This window comes from Cherax quadricarinatus, chromosome 64 (genome assembly GCF_038502225.1).
Source record: "Cherax quadricarinatus isolate ZL_2023a chromosome 64, ASM3850222v1, whole genome shotgun sequence".
In the NCBI taxonomy this organism is placed as follows: domain Eukaryota; kingdom Metazoa; phylum Arthropoda; class Malacostraca; order Decapoda; family Parastacidae; genus Cherax; species Cherax quadricarinatus.
The window spans coordinates 3426946-3448535 of record NC_091355.1 but is presented as its reverse complement, the minus strand read 5'-3'; the positions used below and the strand labels follow the sequence as shown (position 1 = coordinate 3448535).

Below are 21590 nucleotides of genomic sequence, written 5' to 3'. Positions count from 1 at the left end.
TGTTGCCGCCACCACATCATTTTGGACAAACTTCTTGGCATTGTATCTCGGTAAGTACTGATCAGAAATTTTTTTTGTCTTATTACCTTCACAAAAATATGCTTTTTAAATCTGTAAGAAAAAATTTTTTTTTTTTTTTTTTTTTTTTCAAAATTTCTTGGACACTGGAGCACCACTTCAGATTTTGGCCTTGAACCCTGAAGGGGTTAAAGGTAAGTGTCAATTATTCTATTGTTATTATTCTACTGTTATTGTTGTTATTGTAATTATTCTATTGCATTAAACTTAATATTTCATGTGGTAAAAGTTTTTTTTTTTCATACTTTTGGGTGTCTTGCACGGATTAATTTGATTTCCATTATTTCTTATGGGGAAAATTGATTCGCTTTCCGATAATTTTGGTTTACGATGAGCTCTCAGGAACAGATTAATATCGCAAACCGGGGGTCCACTGTACTGTGTTGGTGCTTTACATAATGAGAAGCATTTCTTTTATTCATTGGAACCATGGCTAGGGCTAAAAGCAAGCAGCTTATAACAATAAATGGAGAAAAAGATATTGGAATGATTCATGTAGCAAGTAGTGCCTCCAAACAGTACCAGCAGGTTGGTGTGGCAACCCTGGAAATTTGAAATTATGCTAGCCAAAATCAGTGCCGAATAACTGATTGACGGATTTGTGATGGCGGACCTGTACAACATATATATCCCTTCAAACTGCCATTATCCCAAACCCCTCCTTTGAAGTGCAGGCATTGTACTTCCCATTTCCAGTACGCAAGTCTGGCTATATAAAAATAACCGGTTTCCCTGAATCCATTCACCAAACATTACGCTGCTCACACTCCAACAGCTCGTTAGGTCCCGAAAACCATTCGTCTCCATTCACTCCTATCTAACACGCTCATGCACGCTTGCTGAAAGTCCAAGCCCCTCTCGCCCACAAAACCTCATTTACCTTTTCCCTCCAACCTTTTCAAGGATGACCCCTACAGGTTTATAAGCTCTTTATGTCATTCTACTTCGATCCATTCTCTCTAAATGAACAAACCACCTCAACAACCCCTCTTCAGCCCTCTGACTAATAATTTTATTAACTCCACACCTTCTCCTAATTTCCACATTCTGAATTTTCTGCATAATATTTACACCACACATTACTCTTAGACAGGATACCTCCAGTGCCTCCAACTGCCTCCTCACTACAGCATTTACAACCCAAGCTTCACACCCATATGAGAGAGTTGGTACCACTATACTTTCACACATGCCCTTCTCTGCCTCCATAGATAACGTTTGTCTCCACACATACCTCAACACACTACTCACCTTTTTTCCTTCATAAATTCTATGATTAACCTCATCCTTCATAAACCCATCCACTGACACGTCAACTCCCAAATATCTGAAAACATTCACTTCTTCCATACTCCATCTCTCCAATGTGATATTCAATTTTTCTTTATCTAAATCATTTGATACCCTCATCACCTTACTCTTATCTATATAATTTTTTTTTTATATTAAAGTCCAGGGTTTGTTCCCTGGACCTCAGCAGTTAGAGTCGCTCCTCTCACCGCTGGGCAACGGCTTAATAGCATTAAATGCTAATAAGAGCTCTAGTTCAATTGTTGGCATGATAGTTGAAAGCAAAAATGCCAGTCTACCTGCATGATTCAGTAGACCTAACCCTTTTTATCAAGTTTGTGTGGTTAGGCAAACTCATAAAACAAATGCAAAAATCAATTTGGGAGGAAACAAATGCATGGATAAGAACCAAGATACTTTTTTTTTTTTCAACAAGTCAGCCGTCTCCCACCAAGGCAGGGTGACCCAAAAAATAAGAGAAAATCCCCAAAAAGAAAATACTTTCATCATCATTCAACGCTATCACCTCATTCACACATAATCACTGTTTTTGCATATACCTATAAAGATACACAACATATCCCTCCAAACTGCCAATATCCCGAACCCCCTCCTTTAGAGTGCAGGCACTGTACTTCCCATTTCCAGGATTCAAGTCCGGCTATATAAAAATAACAGGTTTCCCTGAATCCCTTCACTAAATATTACCCTGCTCAAACTCCAACAGATCGTCAGGTCCCAAATGCCATTCGTCTCCATTCACTCCTATCTAACACGCTCACGCACGCTTGCTGGAAGTCCAAGCCCCTCGCCCACAAAACCTCCTTTACCCCTTCCCTCCAACCTTTTCGAGGACGACCCCTACCCCGCCTTCCTTCCCCTACAGATTTATACGCTCTCCATGTCTTTCTACTTTGATCCATTCTCTCTAAATGACCAAACCACCTCAACAACCCCTCTTCAGCCCTCTGACTAATACTTTTATTAACTCCACACCTTCTCCTAGTTTCCACACTCCGAATTTTCTACATTATATTTACACCACACATTGCCCTTAGACAGGACATCTCCACTGCCTCCTCGCTGCTGTATTCACAACCCAAGCTTCACACCCATATAAGAGTGTTGGTACTACTATACTTTCATACATTCCCTTCTTTGCCTCCATAGATAACTTTTTTTTTTATTATTATTATTATTATCATCACACGGGCCGATTCCCACCAAGGCAGGGTGGCCCGAAAAAGAAAAACATTCACCATCATTCACTCCATTACTGTCTTGCCAGAAGGGTGCTTTACACTACAGTTTTTAAACTGCAACATTAACACCCCTCCTTCAGAGTGCAGGCACTGTACTTCCCATCTCCAGGACTCAAGTCCGGCCTGCCAGTTTCCCTGAACCCCTTCATAAATGTTACTTTGCTCACACTCCAACAGCACGTCAAGTATTAAAAACCATTTGTCTCCATTCACTCCTATCAAACACGCTCACGTATGCCTGCTGGAAGTCCAAGCCCCTCTCACACAAAACCTCATTTACCCCCTCCCTCCAACCTTTCCTAGGCCGACCCCTACCCCGCCTTCCTTCCACTACAGACTGATACACTCTTGAAGTCATTGTTTCGCTCCATTCTCTCTACATGTCCGAACCACTTCAACAACCCTTCCTCAGCCCTCTGGACAACAGTTTTGGTAATCCCACACCTCCTCCTAACTTCCAAACTACAAATTCTCTGCATTATATTCACACCACACATTGTCCTCAGACATGACATCTCCACTGCCTCCAGCCTTCTCCTCGCTGCAACATTCATCACCCATGCTTCACACCCATATAAGAGTGTTGGTAAAACTATACTCTCATACATTCCCCTCTTTGCCTCCAAGGACAAAGTTCTTTGTCTCCACAGACTCCTAAGTGCACCACTCACCCTTTTCCCCTCATCAATTCTATGATTCACCTCATCTTTCATAGACCCATCTGCTGACACGTCCACTCCCAAATATCTGAATACATTCACCTCCTCCATACTCTCTCCCTCCAATCTGATATCCAATCTTTCATCACCTAATCTTTTTGTTATCCTCATAACCTTACTCTTTCCTGTATTCACTTTTAATTTTCTTCTTTTGCATACCCTACCAAATTCATCCACCAATCTCTGCATATACCTCAACATATACCTCCACATATACCTCAATGCACCACTCACCTTTTTTCCCTCATCAATTCTATGATTAACCTCATCCTTCATAAATCCATCCGCTGACACGTCAACTCCCAAGTATCTGAAAACATTCACTTCTTCCATACTCCTCCTCCCCAATTTGATATCCAATTTTTCTTTATCTAAATCATTTGATACCCTCATCACCTTACTCTTTTCTATGTTCACTTTCAATTTTCTACCTTTACACACACTCCCAAACTCATCCACTAACCTTTGCAATTTTTCTTTAGAATCTCCCATGAGCACAGTAGTATCAGCAAATAGCAACTGTGTCAATTCCCATTTTGTATTTGATTCCTCATAATTTAATCCCACCCCTCTCCCGAACACCCTAGCATTTACTTCTTTTACAACCCCATCTATAAATATATTAAACAACCATGGTGACATTACACATCCCTGTCTAACACCTACTTTTACTGGGAAGTAGTCTCCCTCTCTTCTACACACCCTAACCTGAGCCTCACTATCCTCATAAAAACTCTTTACAGCATTTAGTAACTTACCACTTATTCCATACACTTGCAACATCTGCCACATTGCTCCCCTATCCACTCTATCATCCCCCCCCCCAACAAGTCGGCCATCTCCCACCGAGGCAGGGTGACCCAAAAAGAAAATACTTTCATCATCATTCAATGCTTTCACCTCACTCACACATGATCACTGTTTTCGCAGAGGTGCTCAGAACACAACAGTTTAGAAGCATATACGTATAAAGATACACAACATATCCCTCCAAACTGCTAATATTTTTTGACTGCATGCGGATTAAAAATAAGAAAATTGCAAGATTTAACACTTTGTTCATATGTCCAGCAAATGACAATGAAAATATCGTTAGACACCCAGAGCTCTCTCTGATCCCAAGGCTGCAAAACTGACAGTACCACAATCAAAAGCACCAAAATCTCTAATCTGTAACCCTTTCCCTGGGTTTCTGTAAACAATCAAAATCCGATTACCCTAATCTAGTTTTAGTTTTCTATTTGTCATCCACATCCAAATACCTTGCAAAAAAAAAAAAAAAAAGAAAACTAAAGTAGAGTTTGCATTTTCCACATTAGAACCTGGATACAGACTCGTGTATCAACAAAAAATAACCCGATGTGCATCCAACAGGTAGGCCAATAAAATAAATAGTAAACAATACCAGTCGTAAAACAGTCCTGAGGAATGTCAAAGGGTAAGGGAGATGGCTCACACACAATCACTGACTACATGCTTTACTTAAGCGCACACACACACACACACACACACACACACACACACACACACACACACACACACACACAAAAAAAAAAAAAAAAAAAAAAAAAAAAAAAAAAAAAAAAAAAAACACTAATGTAGTAAATCAGAACCAGACATATGTACTAGTGGGAGCTTACCAAATGGGAAATAGAAGTTTAAAAAATGGTAGTTTAAGTTGTATGTTTTGGAAAAGAACTTGCCTTCACACTACAAATGACTAAGAGGCGATATTTCTCTAATTAACATTCAGAGATTTAAAATACATGTTCCCCTAAAAAAAAAAAAAAAAAACCTTTCTAAGAAAATGCGATTTTCCTGCATTTGACTTAAAAGCTTTTTAAATTGAATGACTGAGAAGAAATGCCCAAGACTATCAAAATAAAAGCATTTTTCCCCAAGCAGAGGAATTGTAGAAACTAATTCCTAGAGGAAGAAAAGATATTTAAATTGGGAGAAAGTGGCAGGTAACCTAAACAAAAATTCAAGTACAAAACAATTAATGATATTTTTAATATTTAGATAAGCCTATGACAGTAGAAAATATAATAACACACCACTAGTGATGTTTTCATCAGCATTTCTATTGAAACATGCTGGATACACATTCTGCAATGGAGCAGAATAAATATAACACCATTTTTTTTTTTTTTGGTAGAGTAATACAGTATTAACAATTAATGATATTTACAGTACATATTAGTCAGCTTTTAAGCCCAACACTAGGTTAGTATCAAGCGTACTGCTAGTCAAGAGTGTGCCAGTGATGCTGTGTTTACCTTTCAAGAGTCACAAGACAATTTATTTTAAGCATAATATTGTACATTATTATTACATACTAATAAAAATAATAACAGAGTACTAATAACACTAATACGAAAACTAATATTAACCCTTAAACTGTCCAAACGTAGATCTATGTTTGTACGCATAGGACTCCGACCTTGATTTTCTCCATAAGAAAGATTGTAAAAAATGTAGATCTACGTTCGGAGCACTACGCAAGCAAACGTAGATCTATGTTTGGACAATTTAAGGGCTAATACTAATGCTACTAATAATATTGACACTAATAATACTATTACTCATATATACAAATATAATGTATACAAACATTTTTTGAAGGAATGGTACATTAAATTTTATTAACAATGTGCATCAACATTACACAGCCTGTAGCAAAACACTTTATGCTGCCAAACAGCTATTTATTGTGCACCCACAACTCATCCTGTGAGCAGCAGCAAAAAAATCAATTAAGAGTCACAGTGGGTCTTTGTTAGCCCTCACTGGGCATAGCTACATATGCCATTACGGTATTACAGTCATTTCATATGCTGTATTACAATTTCGTTTTATAGACGATCATCTACTTAATGTAATATGTAAATACAATACTAAAATATTATCATTATCACTACAGGTTAAGAATCTCGTAAAACAAGTTCATCCATCTAGCCAGTGCGAAGTGTGGATACCCTCAAGATTTCAGATATCAATAACAAAGTGATGATTTACCAGTTCTTGTATGGTTTGTTTGGCCATATCTCAAAGGGGCTGGATGTTTGAATACATAAATATAATGTTTTAGTGTGTGGCTCCTGTCCTCATTTTACATTTCATGTGAATAAACTTCTCTGAACAAAGTGAACTGCCAAAGATGCTTTTAACTTAGCCTTAGTCAAACAGCGACAATGTTTTGTAGCCTACTGATCTTATTGCCCTCTTTATAGATATGTTTTACTTGGCACATTTCATTATGATTAGCAATGGATCTGTCAGTTTCCACTTGTATTGTTCTACTTCAAATTAGTTTACTAGTTTTTTCTAACAATGGTTTTTAACCCTTAACCCTTTCAGGGTTGGTGCCGTACTAGTACGGCTTGCACACCAGGGTTGGAGCCGTACTAGTACGCATAAATTCTAGCTCCTTCAAATCTAGCGAGAGAAAGCTGGTAGGCCTACATATGAAAGAATGGGTCTATGTGGTCAGTGTGCACAGTATACAAAAAATCCTGCAGCACACAGCGCATTATGAGAAAAAAAAAAACTACGACCGTGTTCTTGCTTTAAAACAGCTACTTTGCAGTGTATTTTTGTATGCTATTAAATGGTTGTATTCTAGTTTTCCTGGTCTCATTTTGTAGAATGGAAGATATATTACAGAAATTGAGATGATTTTGATTGGTTTCACAATGAAAAGTACCTTGAAATTGAGCTCAAAATAGCAGAAATGTTCGATTTTTGCCAAAGTTCAAAAGTAAACAAATCATGCCACCATCCAATACATGTCAGCTGGTGAGTCTAATATTCTTTCACAAGTGCGCTGATATTATTTATACCATTTCTACACTAATGCAGTAGTCTGCATAACAGTAAATCTTCTATTTTTTTGTGAGAATGAAAATTCAATGTAGAAAGGAAAAGAAATGTAAGAGGCTTGGAGATGTGACTAATGAACAGAAAAATTTTTATTTTAGTGCCACGAATGTCTGTCTTGTTTATTCTGGACCCTATTTGGAAATTGGCATTTTTTGAAATGTGTGTGAAATTGGCAAAACTGCCAATTTCTGACCACTTTATTGGATAGTTGAAATCAGTAAATGTGTGGTTTCTTGTACTCATTCGATAGAAAAAATAGCGTTCTAGCAAAATAGTCACGATTTTTGTCGACTGGTACATTGGAATTGGCCGAAAATAGGTCTCAAAGTGGGCAAAATCGCCGATGCGTAAACACTGTCGAGACCACTAACTTCGCGAGAGCATAATTCCGTAAGTTTTCCATCAAATTTCATAATTTTGATGTCATTATGATCAGAAAAAGGTTCTCTATCGTTTCATAAGAATTTTTTTTTTTTTCAAAAAATTTCCGACCCTGAGAACAAGTTTAGGAGAGGGTCTGCCGACCCCGAAAAGGTTAAACTGTCCAAACATATATCTACATTCACTCGCGTAGTGCTCCGAACATAGATCTACATTTTATTTTCTGCGTTTTCAAATGTAAAAAAAAAAAAAAAAAAAAAAAAAGTAGATCTACGTTTGGATTGCTACGCAAGTGAATGTAGATCTATGTTTGGACAGTTTAAGGGTTAAACTTGTTTGAAAAAAAAAAAATTATATCAGATATTAAAAATTTTTTGTTATTTAGAGAAAGTAATGAGGATGGCTGGTAGGCTGATTAACTGAGTTTAAAGACAATCAATTAGGTAAAATTCATTAATACTGCATAAAATCTGTTTATCAGTCAAGAATACTGTTCTGTAATCTCTAAAATAGGAATTAAAGAAAACTCTCATTGTATATATACACCTCTCTGTGTACAGTGCTTATCCTTGAAGAGGATAGGGAATCAAAGGAAATTAAAATGACTGTACATAGTTTCCAATTTGCTGTCTAGACTTTTCTGTGCTATAATGGTTTGTATTACATTAACGAATATACTAATGACACATGTTTAGCATAACACTTGGATGTTTTCGTTTATTTTACTCGACAGCTACTGAACGAGATCAATGTTTGACCAACAAAATGTAAGACACAGTTACTCAGTCAGGTGACTGGAAACTCTTTATAGCCACAGCATTGTAGAAAAATAGACTTAGGAGTAATCACTTAACACTCCAAGCACAGTGGGTGAATTCACAGTTACTTCCATTTCACTGCTTAGCTAACTTTATGCGAGTGATAAATGTGGAAAAACAAACATTTTTAGCAGACTATAATGCTGCAAATTTCAGGGTCTAAATGATCATCAAGATCAATTCAATTCTGAATAGCTTTGGACTCATTATATTGAAGGTCTATTTTACAATTTTTGTGCTAGTGACAAACACTCGTTAAATCAACTTCAACAGTTTGTTTTACTAGATAAAACCATGATATACATAAAAGATGACTAAAATTCAGAGTACTACAGATGCAAAAGCCACTAAGAATAATGTAGAAAATATTTTCCCATAATTGGCATTGTATCAGTCAATAAATCAGGACATATCAGACACAATGTCTTAGACATGCCAATACAGAAATCAGACACAGCTCTTCATGTACTTTCACTATACAATGTAGATAGGCAATAAAAATAATAAAAAAAAAATTGATTTAAAGTACCCACAAGAAATAAAATACAAGCACATGTAAAATACAAATACTTACAATATATACATACTCTTAATAATTATAAGTATTAAAATTTTGTAAATTATATGATTACACAAGTTCATTTAAGTGCACGAGAGTCTCTGAGGTCTAAAATAACATGCGAGCCTGCATCCATACACCCACATCCACCTACCCCACCCCCACACACCCCTCACACACTTACACTAACACACCCATACCAGTGCACCCAGACTCTTAGAGCCAGGAGAGGACCTAGTAGCAACCAGCAAAGCAGCAGGGCCAGGAACTGTGACTCAACTCCTGCAGCCACATATTGCAATGCGAGTACACCAACACACCCACAACCATGCACCCCCCACCCCAACACGCACCCACATATGAGTGAGCACACCCACACACACAATCACACACACACAACACAGCAGAAATTACTCAAAAGGAACCAACAATAGTCAGCAGTCATGTACTAAATTTTGAGTACCTGGTGGAAAAGGGAATGGAGAAATAATAAATGGAGGAAGCAAGCAACAAAAATGGGATTATAGATGGGGAGTGTCATTATGATGGCATAAGAAATTTCTGAGTGAAATGAAACAGGAGAGGAAACTGGAAGACAAAGGTATACAAGGAAGAATGGAGGTAAAGTGTCAAAGTACCAAGAGGCATAGGGAAGATTCATACCAAACATTAAGAATAGAAACAGGAAAAACAGAGTGGATGGTTTAATCAGGAAAGCAGAGGCGCCAACGGGTGCTGAGAAACAAGCAGTTAAAAACAAATACATATACAAGATTAAGAAGAGAAAGAAAGATGGTGTGAAGATGGTACAGCATCAAAGACCAAACCTGAACCAAAATTATGCCACAGCTACATAAGAAAAAAGATGACTGAAGGACCAAATGATAAGGCTGAGAAAAGGTGTCTGACAGGGAATGCCAGAAGAATGTGAAGTACCTAATAAAATGTTCAGAGAAATCTTCACAGAGGAAAGTGGAGAGGTATGGAAAGGCACTGTAGTCAGATCATAACAGGTGCAATAGAGCATCAACAAAACATGTGATAATACCAAATGAGCCAGATGTAATAAAAGAAATGGGACTAGATAACACATCAAAACAACTGTGACCTACTAGAAATGGTATTCAAACCAATCTTTCCAATGAGGACAACTACCTGAACACAGGAAATGTAAATGTGATCCCTATTTAAAGGGGGAAAAAAAAATGGTGACAGACAGGAAGTACTTTTGGGACATTCTGAAGAGAAGTTGCCAAGGTTGTTAGACAAAATTGGGAGGGCATGTAAAACAAGGAAATTAAAAGTGAACATAAGAAAGAGCAAGGTGATGAGTAACAAAAAACAATTGCAAAATGAAAGATTGGATTTCAGAAGGAGGGAGGGAGTATAAAGAAAGTTAATGTGGTCAGATATTTGGGAGTGGACTTGTTGGCAGATGGGTTTATGAATGACGAGGTGAACCATAGAACTGATGATAGGAAAAAGGTGGGTGGTGTAGTGAGGCATCTGTGGAGACAAAGAACGTTATCCATGGAGGCGCTTGGACATCCAACAGGCATGCATGTGCGTGTTAGACAGGAGTGGAGGCAAGTGGTTTTTATGATATGATGCGATGTTGAAGTGTGAGCAAGGTAACATTTATGAAGGGCTTCAGAGAACCTGGTTAACCAGGCTTAAGTCCTGGAGGTGAGAAGTATAGTGCCTGCACTCTGGAGGAGGGGTGGGGATACTGAAATTTGGAGGGCACCTGAGCTGTAATGTCGGAATGCCTCTAACAAGACAGTGATGGAGTGGATGAAAGTGAAAGTGTTTCTTCTTTTTCAGGTCACCCTACCTAAGTAGATGGCCAGTGTGTTAAAGAAAATAAAAAGGTACTGAATTACAGGTCAGTATCTCTCACTTGGAGGGTAAGATTCTTTACAGAAACCCAGCACAGTTTTAGGGATTAAAAATCCTGTCTGGAACTCTTTGACAGAGTCACAGATTAATAACAAGAAATACAGGGCTGGATGAGATGAATCTTCTTGAGATTGTAAACAATCATTTGACACAGTACAACACCAGAGTTTAGTTTAGAACTTAGAGGAACAGGCTGGGTTAAAAGGCAGAATGCTCCAGTGGGTCAAGGAGTACTTGAATGACAAAGCATAACAACAGTATAGGGTGAGAAATCAGACTGGGAGAGAGTAACGAGTGGGGTTCCTCAAGATTCAATGCTGGGACCACTACTGTTTTTAATCTATATTAATGACCTACCTGAAGGGATTGAGCTCTATGTCACTGACTGCTGTTGTAAAACTAATTAGAATAAGAACAAGAGAGGAAGAGGAAGTGAAGAACTTCAAGGATACCTCAACAGGCTGCAGATGCGGTCAAACAAGTGGCTTCTAAATTTATTCCAAACAAATGCAAGGTCATGCAATTTGAAGGGGGAGGGCAGACACAGTACAGCATGGGTGAAGAGAAGTTGAAAATTTCAAGAGTGAAAAAGACCTTAAGTAAATATAACAAGGATATAGCTGCAATTACACAAATTGTATAATGTGAGCTGCATATACATGATTACCAAAACCTCAGAACAGCATTCAGGAATTTCAACAAAGAAGCCTTCAAACTTTATATGCAACGTATGTTAAGCCAGTCACTGAGTGTGTGACCACAACAGAGCCTACACCTGGTCAAGCACATGCAGAAGCTGGAAAACAGGTCCAAGGTTTGCATCCAGGCTAGTACCAGAACTGAAGGAAATGCACTGGGGCAGCAAAGTTGAAGAAACTGAATCTGGTGATACACAAATAACCCGCACATAGAAGAGAGGAGCTTACAATGTTTTTTATGAATCTGGTGACCTTGGCAAAGAAGGACAAGAGAGGACATAATTACTGAACAAACTGCTAAGAGGAATTGATAGTACAGATAGAGACAGGTTGAATTAAGAGTTCCAGGATCACACGAACCAGAAGAAGCTTAAGTCACAGAAGAATCCTAGGGATGCAAAGAAGTACCTCTGGGCTCAGGGTGGTTGAGAAGTGGAATGACCTGGAAGAGTAAGAGGCGAGGGCAAACTTAGCACTCAGCTTCAAGAGTAGATATGGTAAGGCCAAAGAGGCCAGAAATCACTGACTTTGCCAAAGTCATCTGGGAGGAGGGGCCAGCAGTAGTTTTGACCCTTGAATATAAATACATGATGCTTAACTGTGATGCAGAATTATTTTAGCCTACCATAATGGAAAAGGGTAAGAGTGGAAACAAACATTAGGTAGACTGACAAAATGTTATAAGCCTATAAGACAGAAAAAGATCTTATGATGATTATAAATAACCTCTCTCCAGAGGACAATATCAAGGCTGTAGAGACTCCAAGTCCTAGTAACTTTAAAATTAGCTTTCAAATACTATATATAGTTGAAGAAATTCTGAACATTCTGTTTATAAAGTATATGAATCCTAAGTCAGAATACAAAGGTTCAGTATGGTGTGTGAGCATTAAAAAGTACAGTACATGTATATGGATAAAATGTAATAAGTAAAAAAAGGAAAAATTTATTTCAGTTAAAAAATGTGATTACAAAGATTACAAATTTTAAAAATAACCTAGCTGGAAGACAGGATAAGACCACAATAAAGAACCACATTAAAAGTACAAGAATGGTATACAATACCGACAAGATGAAATTGAGACACGTGCAACATCTGGGTATCTTTATAGTATACGTTTCGCCATCCAGTGGCTTTATCAATACAAATTCCAGGACATAACTTGAAGACAGGAGAACTATGTACAGAAGATGAGGTAATCAGTCCCTCAACCTAGCAGTAGGTGCTCTTCGCACCTACTGCTAGGTTGAGGGAATTTGTATTGATAAAGCCACTGGATGGCGAAACGTCTACTATAAAGATACCCAGATGTTGCACATGTGTCTCAATTTCACATTAAAAGTAGTTTGAGATATTTTTAACCAACATGACAGAGAACACGAGGCAACAATTTTAAATTAAAAAATAATATCAATTTACAAATCTTGAAAGATGATTGGACTGGGCCCCAATAGGAGGTACCATATTGTGTTCTGAAATCACTTGAAAATTAAGAATTCTCTCGACTAATGTTAAATTAATTAAAGACGACATAAACATATCTCTACTCCTGTGACTATCAACAGGTAGAGTATTAACACAAAATCACATGCATATATACAGAAAATCAATCCTGGAAGCACAGCATAATAATTTAGCATAGCAACAATCACAATTAAAGCATATTGATTAGCATGCACAGAATATGAAGCATAATGACCTACCTTCCACACATGACCTCCCTGGAGGTTTTCCATCATACCACCATTTTCATAGGTCATTTAATGCTAGCTATATCCACCTGTACAAGTCTACATCTATCTATCCATCATACTTATGAACAGGCAGGGACAGGAGCTGCTTAAGGACATTTAATTATTTTAACACTTCTCACCTGCAGTTTTATCAGGAGGTTTTCTTCTAGTGGACTTTGCAGCTGGTTCCTGGGTATCATCATTAATACTCGAGGCACTGCTGCTTTCTGATTCATGTCTACGTCTCTTGGTACCTCTAGTGGCAGGACTGACACTCGGCCGCAACACTGGGACAGGGCTTGGCTTCCCCATAGACAGCACACTTGCAGGACTTCTTCTATCTACTTTAGGACTCAATTCTGCCCCTGGACTATTCACTTTTGGGCTAGCTAACCTTATACTTTGCCTGGTGCTCCTTGTAAGTCGTTTATCATCTGGAAGGGTGGGATCCGCTGGTGGTATCTCTATGGAAAGTGCATCGAACTTCTTATCTTTGGTTTTAGACTTAACACCAACACAATCATCTTTTTCCTTATCCATTTCCAAAATGTCACTATTTTTTATATCAGTGTGTCCTTCACACTCAGAAATATTCTTAGCCTCTTCTTTGTCTTTATCTTCAGCATCTGATTCAACATCTTTTTTTCTTTCTCTGTTTCCATAAGTGTAGAGTGGAGGGTGTACTCTCATTGGAGTTGGTTCATCACCTGTTGGAGACAGCACTTCTGGACTTTTGCAAGACTCTAGTAGTCTACTTTCAATTATCTCTGGCCTTGAAATTTCTCTCTTTAGTTCACCTGGATGTAATAACTTAATTCGAGGTGAATTAGAGAAGCCAACAAAATCCAAGTCTTCTGTATCATCTCCATTTGCCATTGTGCTGGACACAATGGGCACTGCAGCAGAACTGGTGACTGAGGTAGCCACAGCATGAGATGATGTGGTGAGAGTTGGAGCAGTTAAGTGAGCCTTGAGAAGGGAGGGAGGACTAGATTCTTCATTCTTATTAACTGAGAGGGTTTGTAACAAGTGACTGTTCTTGGCCCCACCTGTTGCCATAACCACTGGCTTAACCGTCACCACTGTCATGCTGCCAATTCCTGATGTCACCTGCTGGCTCAGCGGGCCTTTTACTGGTGACACCACTACCTTAACTGCACTGGTGGTGGGAGCCATGGCACTGTTACCTGGTAGGGCCACTAACCGAAAAGTTGTCCCTGGAGGGAGGTTTAGGGGGGTACTAACTTGACCTTGATTTGTGCTAGGCTTTAAAGTTACCACCTTGGCACCTGATGCTGATGTTGCCACAGTTGTTGTGTTTGTTGTTGTAGGCTGGCTACTGCTCGAGGATGAAGTGGATATACTACTGCTCAGGTCCAGAGATGATAATGTAGGTACCTTATCAACAGCTGACAAAGATGCAACATGGGTGGAAGAGAGCTGTGAAGGTGCACAACTTGTTTGTGGTCTAGTCAGTGTTATTGCAAGTAGTGATGGTTTTGACACTGAACTGACAGTTGCTGTAGTTACTGTCTTTGGAGAGTGAGGCACTGTAGGAATCAATGAAATATTTGTAACAGGAGTATGAGTGGTAGTGGTAATGGTAGGACCAGATGCAGTTGTGACAGAAGTAAAAGTAGTACAGTTTGGTATGGTAAGACTGTGTGTATCTAAAGTATAAGAAGAATTATGACTAGTGGGTGTGGGAGAACAGGGAGCAGAAGAACTAAATACAGTAAGAGCTGGAACAGTAACACTAGTTACTGATGAACTGGAAGTTGTAAGGGCCAAGAGGCTTGTATTAGTTGAACTGTGAATGGTGGGATTTACAACTGTGGAAGATGAAGTGACTGGTGAATATGTAGTATACAATGATGGTGAACTTCTTGGTGATGAATAAGAACAAGAGACTATAGAACTCTGTGGCGAAGTGGACAGAAAATTTGAAGACACTGATGAGGATGTGGACACACTTAATGAACTTGGCGAAGATGTTCCTGACATAGTAAACTGAGAAGTGGATGAAAAACTAGGCGAGTAAGTTGATACTAATAATGAAGAACTGACTGGTGATGTCGATGCAGAATGGGAAGTTGGTTGAAGTGAAAATGATGATAAACTGGTCTCACACTCTGTTGACTCAACAGCTGTGCCAGGAGATGCCTCTGCACATATAGGTTCACATTTTATTTCAGCCAAAGGTATTGGCAATATTTCTGATGGAATAGTTATATCATCAACAGACTCCAGGTGTTGCTCTTCACTTTTTGAGAAAGATTTCTGGGAAGCAGAATGTGCTTCAACTATATCATTTTCTTTACTGACTGCTATCTTTGTTTCAATATCAACCAGAGATTCACATGTTTTGGAACTACATTTTGTGCTGTCTAGTTCACTATCAGAAATTCTGTGTTGAACTTCTCTTTCATTTTGATCTAATTCCAGAGGTTCTGACTTTATCTCAACTTTGGCACTCACTCTAGGTTCTTGAGTGACATTTCCTGACACAATTGACGCATCATTTGATGTACAATCATTAGCAGGTTCACTCTTTACAGTTCTTTCACTTGAACTTTTATCAGGAAATGTCTCACATTCTTTGTCATCTCTTCTACTAGGACTTTGGTCACTCTGGTTTGGGCTTTTCTCTGAAAGGGCATCCATAGACTCTATTCCAGAGTCTTCTCCACCCTGTCCACTACCATGTTCCCCTTTTGGAGTTCCATCTGGACTTTCTACTTCACCTTTTATCAATACCACATTGCCAGGAAAGTCTGGGCCTTTAGCCTGTCCTAAAACCTTTGTTTGTTCAGGTTCCATTTTAACACTAGTATCACAGCTGTTTGATGAATTAACACTTGTTATGTGTGGGTCTTTATTTTCAGTTTTTTCATCACTTTTCACCTCATGTTTCACCTTTTCTGGAGCTTCAGTGACTTTGGATTCCACTTTCACTCCAGAGGTGCTGTTTGTACTCTCAGACTGAGAAGACACAGGCACTGTAGTTGAACTGTCTATAGAGTTAAAGCGTTTTAAAAGATCATGCATACTGCTTTGGTGAGTATCATTCTTTTTGTTAGAGCTCTGCGAGCTCTTGAGTGCCTCCTGCAATGCTTTTCTATCATTCACATCCAAGTGAGTCACTCTCCCCACTTTGGTCACTTCACTTTTACATTTATTTGGGCTCCTACTCTCACCATCACTGGATTTACTATAACTCAATGTTTCATTCTTAGTCACACTGTGGATGGTGATATCAGAATTTGCTTTTAAGCTTGCTAAATCTGTACACACAGTATGCTTAAGAACATCCAATTTCTTAACACCTTTTTCATTAGAATCTTCATGACGAAGGGAGGGCAACTTCTCCGGTGAGTGTGAGACCTTATTGATCATCACTGAAGAATTCAGGTACTTGGGGATGTTGCCCAGGCCTGTTAAATAAGAACATGAATATCAATACAACATAATTTACAGTGAAAACATGGTACAAAAAATCTAACGTACTCTGTATACTAGTATAAATTTATACAGTATAACTACAGGTCAGAGGTCAATATTTTGACAAAATTTAGGAATTTGCCAGTGAGCCTCTGAAGTCAGTCAGATATATGATCTTTTAGACGAGAAAACCCCTGCATGCACTGGAGTAAACTCAAGAATGTCAAGAATACTTCTTTCAGGCATAAAGACATTTAGTGCAAACTAGGTGTAGAGGAACCCTGTATGCAATTATGTGACTGGTGTGGAAATAAGCATTTTAATTACATTAGCAAAATATTACATGATTTTAAACTGGCTGTTTCATTTACTGCAAAAAATGAAATCCACAATACCGTGACTGTAACAAATCACAAGCCTACAAATCAGCAACAAGAACCTGGATACTTTGGTTACTCCTGGATTATTGTTAATATATATTTGATAATGGTCCAGGATAAACGAAAACACACTAACCAGCTTTTATTTAATTTGCAAACATCTGTTTTGTCAAGTGTTGTTGTTTCTGTAATAAATTATCAAAAAGAAAGTAGAAAAGACTTTCATTTTTTCATTTTCCTCTTCTACAGAACACATTCTGTAAACACAGGTATCTTAACCTTTTCACTGTGTCCAACATACCAGTACACAGGTTATGACTGTCTCCAAACATTAATTATGCACACGTTTTCATGCCCTCAAATATGCCACCTGCCAATATTTTTGACCTCAGATAAACTGCTTGGGTCTCCGACAAACTCTTTATGCCTTTAAAAAAAAATCTAAAACCAAGCAGTGCATCATGTGGTAACATTGCTTAATTAGCATAAGTAAAGAATGAAACCAGGATCTGTTATTCCAAAACCACCTTTCCTATTAGCAAACAAGGTGTGGAAATTGCAGAAAGATGCCTTATTCATTCCAAATTTATTACAATTTCATAATACTATATTAACAGTGGAATTCAGCCAAAAATGTTTACTATAGAGCATCAACCTAGGATAACCTATTATAGTCAAATTATGTGACTTACTTTCATGTTTTGAGGAGTATTATGCCCAGAAACAAATGTAGTATCAGAGCTAGTCATTGTAAATAGTGCTAGAAGACTACGGCAGTAACAAATGAAAAAAAAATTTGCTCCAATTGATATTGCATAGTATATTCCAGACTGATGAAGCCACTGTGTGGCAAAACATTTCTTCAATAAAGATTCCCATGCGTTGCATAAGTGTCTCAATTCTTCAATTTCTCAGTTTTCAAAACTATTCATCACCTTCACACAAACCTCTATGTATAAAATTTCTCATGTTTTACAATTATTATTTCCCTTTAATAGTTGAATCCAGTTTCCCATTAAATATTTTTTGATCAACATTATTTCTATAATTTATTTCCAGAAATATATTTATAATTTGTATCTAGCCAAAAAAAAAAAAAAAATCTGGTGCACCACTAGAGATATTTAGTAACAAAATTGGCATCACAGCAATGGGATGCCAGTGACAATTCACTCAATGGAATGAGGTTTTGAGCTCATTGCTAGTCAGTCTTTAAACTAGCAGGCAAGTGAGTAATAGCTTCAGCTTTGGGACTGGCTTGCCATGGGTTCGAACCTCATTCTGCTCATCGAACTTACAATCATATTATGATTTTGCGAGTCATCACTGACAATACTGATGAAGTGTGTATAAAATGCAGAAATAAAAGGTACAGTGTCTCTTCTTGGAGAGTCCACATTTAGACTCTCCAAGACGACACACTGCAATGAAATGTACAACTTGGCAAGACATAGATGAATTTTTATAGGTAGAGAACATCAGTGTCACAATATTGTATAAAAGTACTACATAGCAAGCAGAAACAAAAGTGACACTGTGGTATGCAGTTACAATGTGTGTTAAGGTCTGACAAATACTGTACGAAGTCCCTCCCACTGTGGTACTGTGGGCACAATGCTTCTCTTCAATGAAAGAAAAAGGGGTATTTATGTTTTTATGGATCCAATAAATCCCTCCCTTCTATAAATAAACATATGCATATACATACACACATACATACACAAGGGCAAGACAGTGATGGAGTGAGTGATGATAAAAGTTTTCATTTTTCGGGCAACCCTGCCTTGGTGGGAAACGGCAGACTTGTTAAAAAAAAAAAAAATGTGTGTGTGCGCGTGTGTATATATCTATATATAAAAAAATCGCCAACACAATGCTCTCCAACGCCTCAGGAAAGGACAAAGCTCGTCTCCTGGCAGTGAAGGCACCACATTCAGGAGATTTCCTGTTAGCTGTTCCCAATTCCTCCTTGGGCACTCGACTAGGCCCACAGGCCATTCGGATTGGTGTTGCTGTTCGCCTAGCCGCCCCCATCCTCACCGAACATAGGTGTATTTGCGGCAGGGCGACAGCTGATCAATTCGGACTTCATGGTCTCGTGTGTCACACAGCAGAAGGAAAGTATGCCAGGCATGAGGAGGTCAATGACATAATAAAGAGAAGCCTCACCACAGCCCGTTGCCCAGCTCAACGGGAACCCCAAGTGCAGAGGTCTGACGGAAGTCTAAAGCGTCCTGATGGAGCCACTATGCTACCTTGGAAGGATGGAAAGCAGATTGCCTGGGACTACACATGTGCCGCCACATTGGCAGATACCTACTTGCCATTCTCCGTAGTGGAAGGGGGTGGAGCTGCCAGCCACAGGGAGACCCAGAAGATCCACAAATATGAAGACCTTCCCCCTTGCTATAACTTCATCCCAATAGGGTCGGAGACCCTTGGAGCATGGGGCAAGTGTGCTCTAAAGTTCCTAATAGAGCTGGGTGAAAAGCTCATCAGAGAAACCAAGGACCACAGGGCGACCATCTTCCTCTCTCAGAGACTCAGTGTTGCGATCCAGAGAGGAAATGCCTGCAGCATTCTGGGCACGCGGCCCACCACCGGGGAGCTGGACGAAGTATTCGAGATGTAGCTCTGAGTTACCTATGCTGTTTTACTTTCTATCGTATTTTTGTGAATGTTTTGTCAATGTATTTTGTCTTTATATATATATATGTATATGTGTGTGTGTGTGTGTGTATATATATATTTTTTTTTTTTTTTTTTCAACAAGTCGGCCGTCTCCCACCGAGGCAGGGTGACCCAAAAAAGAAAGAAAATCCCCAAAAAGAAAATACTTTCATCATCATTCAACACTTTCACCACACTCGCACATTATCACTGTTTTTGCAGAGGTGCTCAGAATACAACAGTCTAGAAGCATAAACATATAAAGATACACAACATATCCCTCCAAACTGCCAATATCCCAAACCCCTCCTTTAAAGTGCAGGCATTGTACTTCCCATTTCCAGGACTCAAGTCCGACTATATGAAAATAACCGGTTTCCCTGAATCCCTTCACTAAATATTACCCTGCTCACACTCCAACAGATCGTCAGGTCCCAAGTACCATTCGTCTCCATTCACTCCTATCTAACACGCTCACGCACGCTTGCTGGAAGTCCAAGCCCCTTACCCACAAAACCTCCTTTACCCCCTCTCTCCAACCCTTTCGAGGACGACCCCTACCCCGCCTTCCTTCCCCTATAGATTTATATGCTTTCCATGTCATTCTACTGTGATCCATTCTCTCTAAATGACCAAACCACCTCAACAACCCCTCTTCTGCCCTCTGACTAATACTTTTATTAACTCCACACCTTCTCCTAATTTCCACACTCCGAATTTTCTGCATAATATTTACACCACACATTGCCCTTAAACAGGACATCTCCGCTGCCTCCAACCGTCTCCTCGCTGCTGCATTTACCACCCAAGCTTCACACCCATATAAGAGTGTTGGTACTACTATACTTTCATACATTCCCTTCTTTGCCTCCATAGATAACGTTTTTTGACTCCACATATACCTCAACGCACCACTCACCTTTTTTCCCTCATCAATTCTATGATTAACCTCATCCTTCATAAATCCATCCGCCGACACGTCAACTCCCAAGTATCTGAAAACATTCACTTCTTCCATACTCCTCCTCCCCAATTTGATATCCAATTTTTCTTTATCTAAATCATTTGACACCCTCATCACCTTACTCTTTTCTATGTTCACTTTCAACTTTCTACCTTTACACACATTCCCAAACTCATCCACTAACCTTTGCAATTTTTCTTTAGAATCTCCCATAAGCACAGTATCATCAGCAAAAAGTAACTGTGTCAATTCCCATTTTGAATTTGATTCCCCATAATTTAATCCCACCCCTCTCCCAAACACCCTAGCATTTACTTCCTTTACAACCCCATCTATAAATATATTAAACAACCATGGTGACATTACACATCCCTGTCTAAGACCTACTTTTACCGGGAAGTAGTCTCCCTCTCTTCTACACACCCTAACCTGAGCCTCACTATCCTCATAAAAACTCTTTACAGCATTTAATAACTTACCACCTATTCCATATACTTGCAACATCTGCCACATTGCTCCTCTATCCACTCTATCATATGCCTTTTCTAAATCCATAAATGCAATAAAAACTTCCCTATCTTTATCTAAATACTGTTCACATATATGCTTCAATGTAAACACCTGATCTACACATCCCCTACCCACTCTAAAACCTCCTTGCTCATCCGCAATCCTACATTCTGTCTTACCTCTAATTCTTTCAATTATAACCCTACCGTACACTTTTCCTGGTATACTCAGTAAGCTTATTCCTCTATAATTTTTACAGTCTCTTTTGTCCCCTTTCCCTTTATATAAAGGGACTATACATGCTC

At 38.7% G+C, this 21590-nt stretch overlaps 1 protein-coding gene across 3 annotated transcripts in view; it reads right to left on the bottom strand.

The window, feature by feature from the left end:
* Positions 1-21590, bottom strand: part of LOC128700070 (streptococcal hemagglutinin-like) — a 156606-nt gene that overhangs the window by 57648 nt on the left and 77368 nt on the right. For all 3 annotated transcript variants that reach the window (XM_070098723.1, XM_070098722.1, XM_053793027.2), the window contains exon 5: positions 13461-16754. In XM_070098723.1, the coding sequence (XP_069954824.1) occupies positions 13461-16754 (3294 nt within the window). The remainder of the gene's footprint in view (positions 1-13460; positions 16755-21590) is intronic.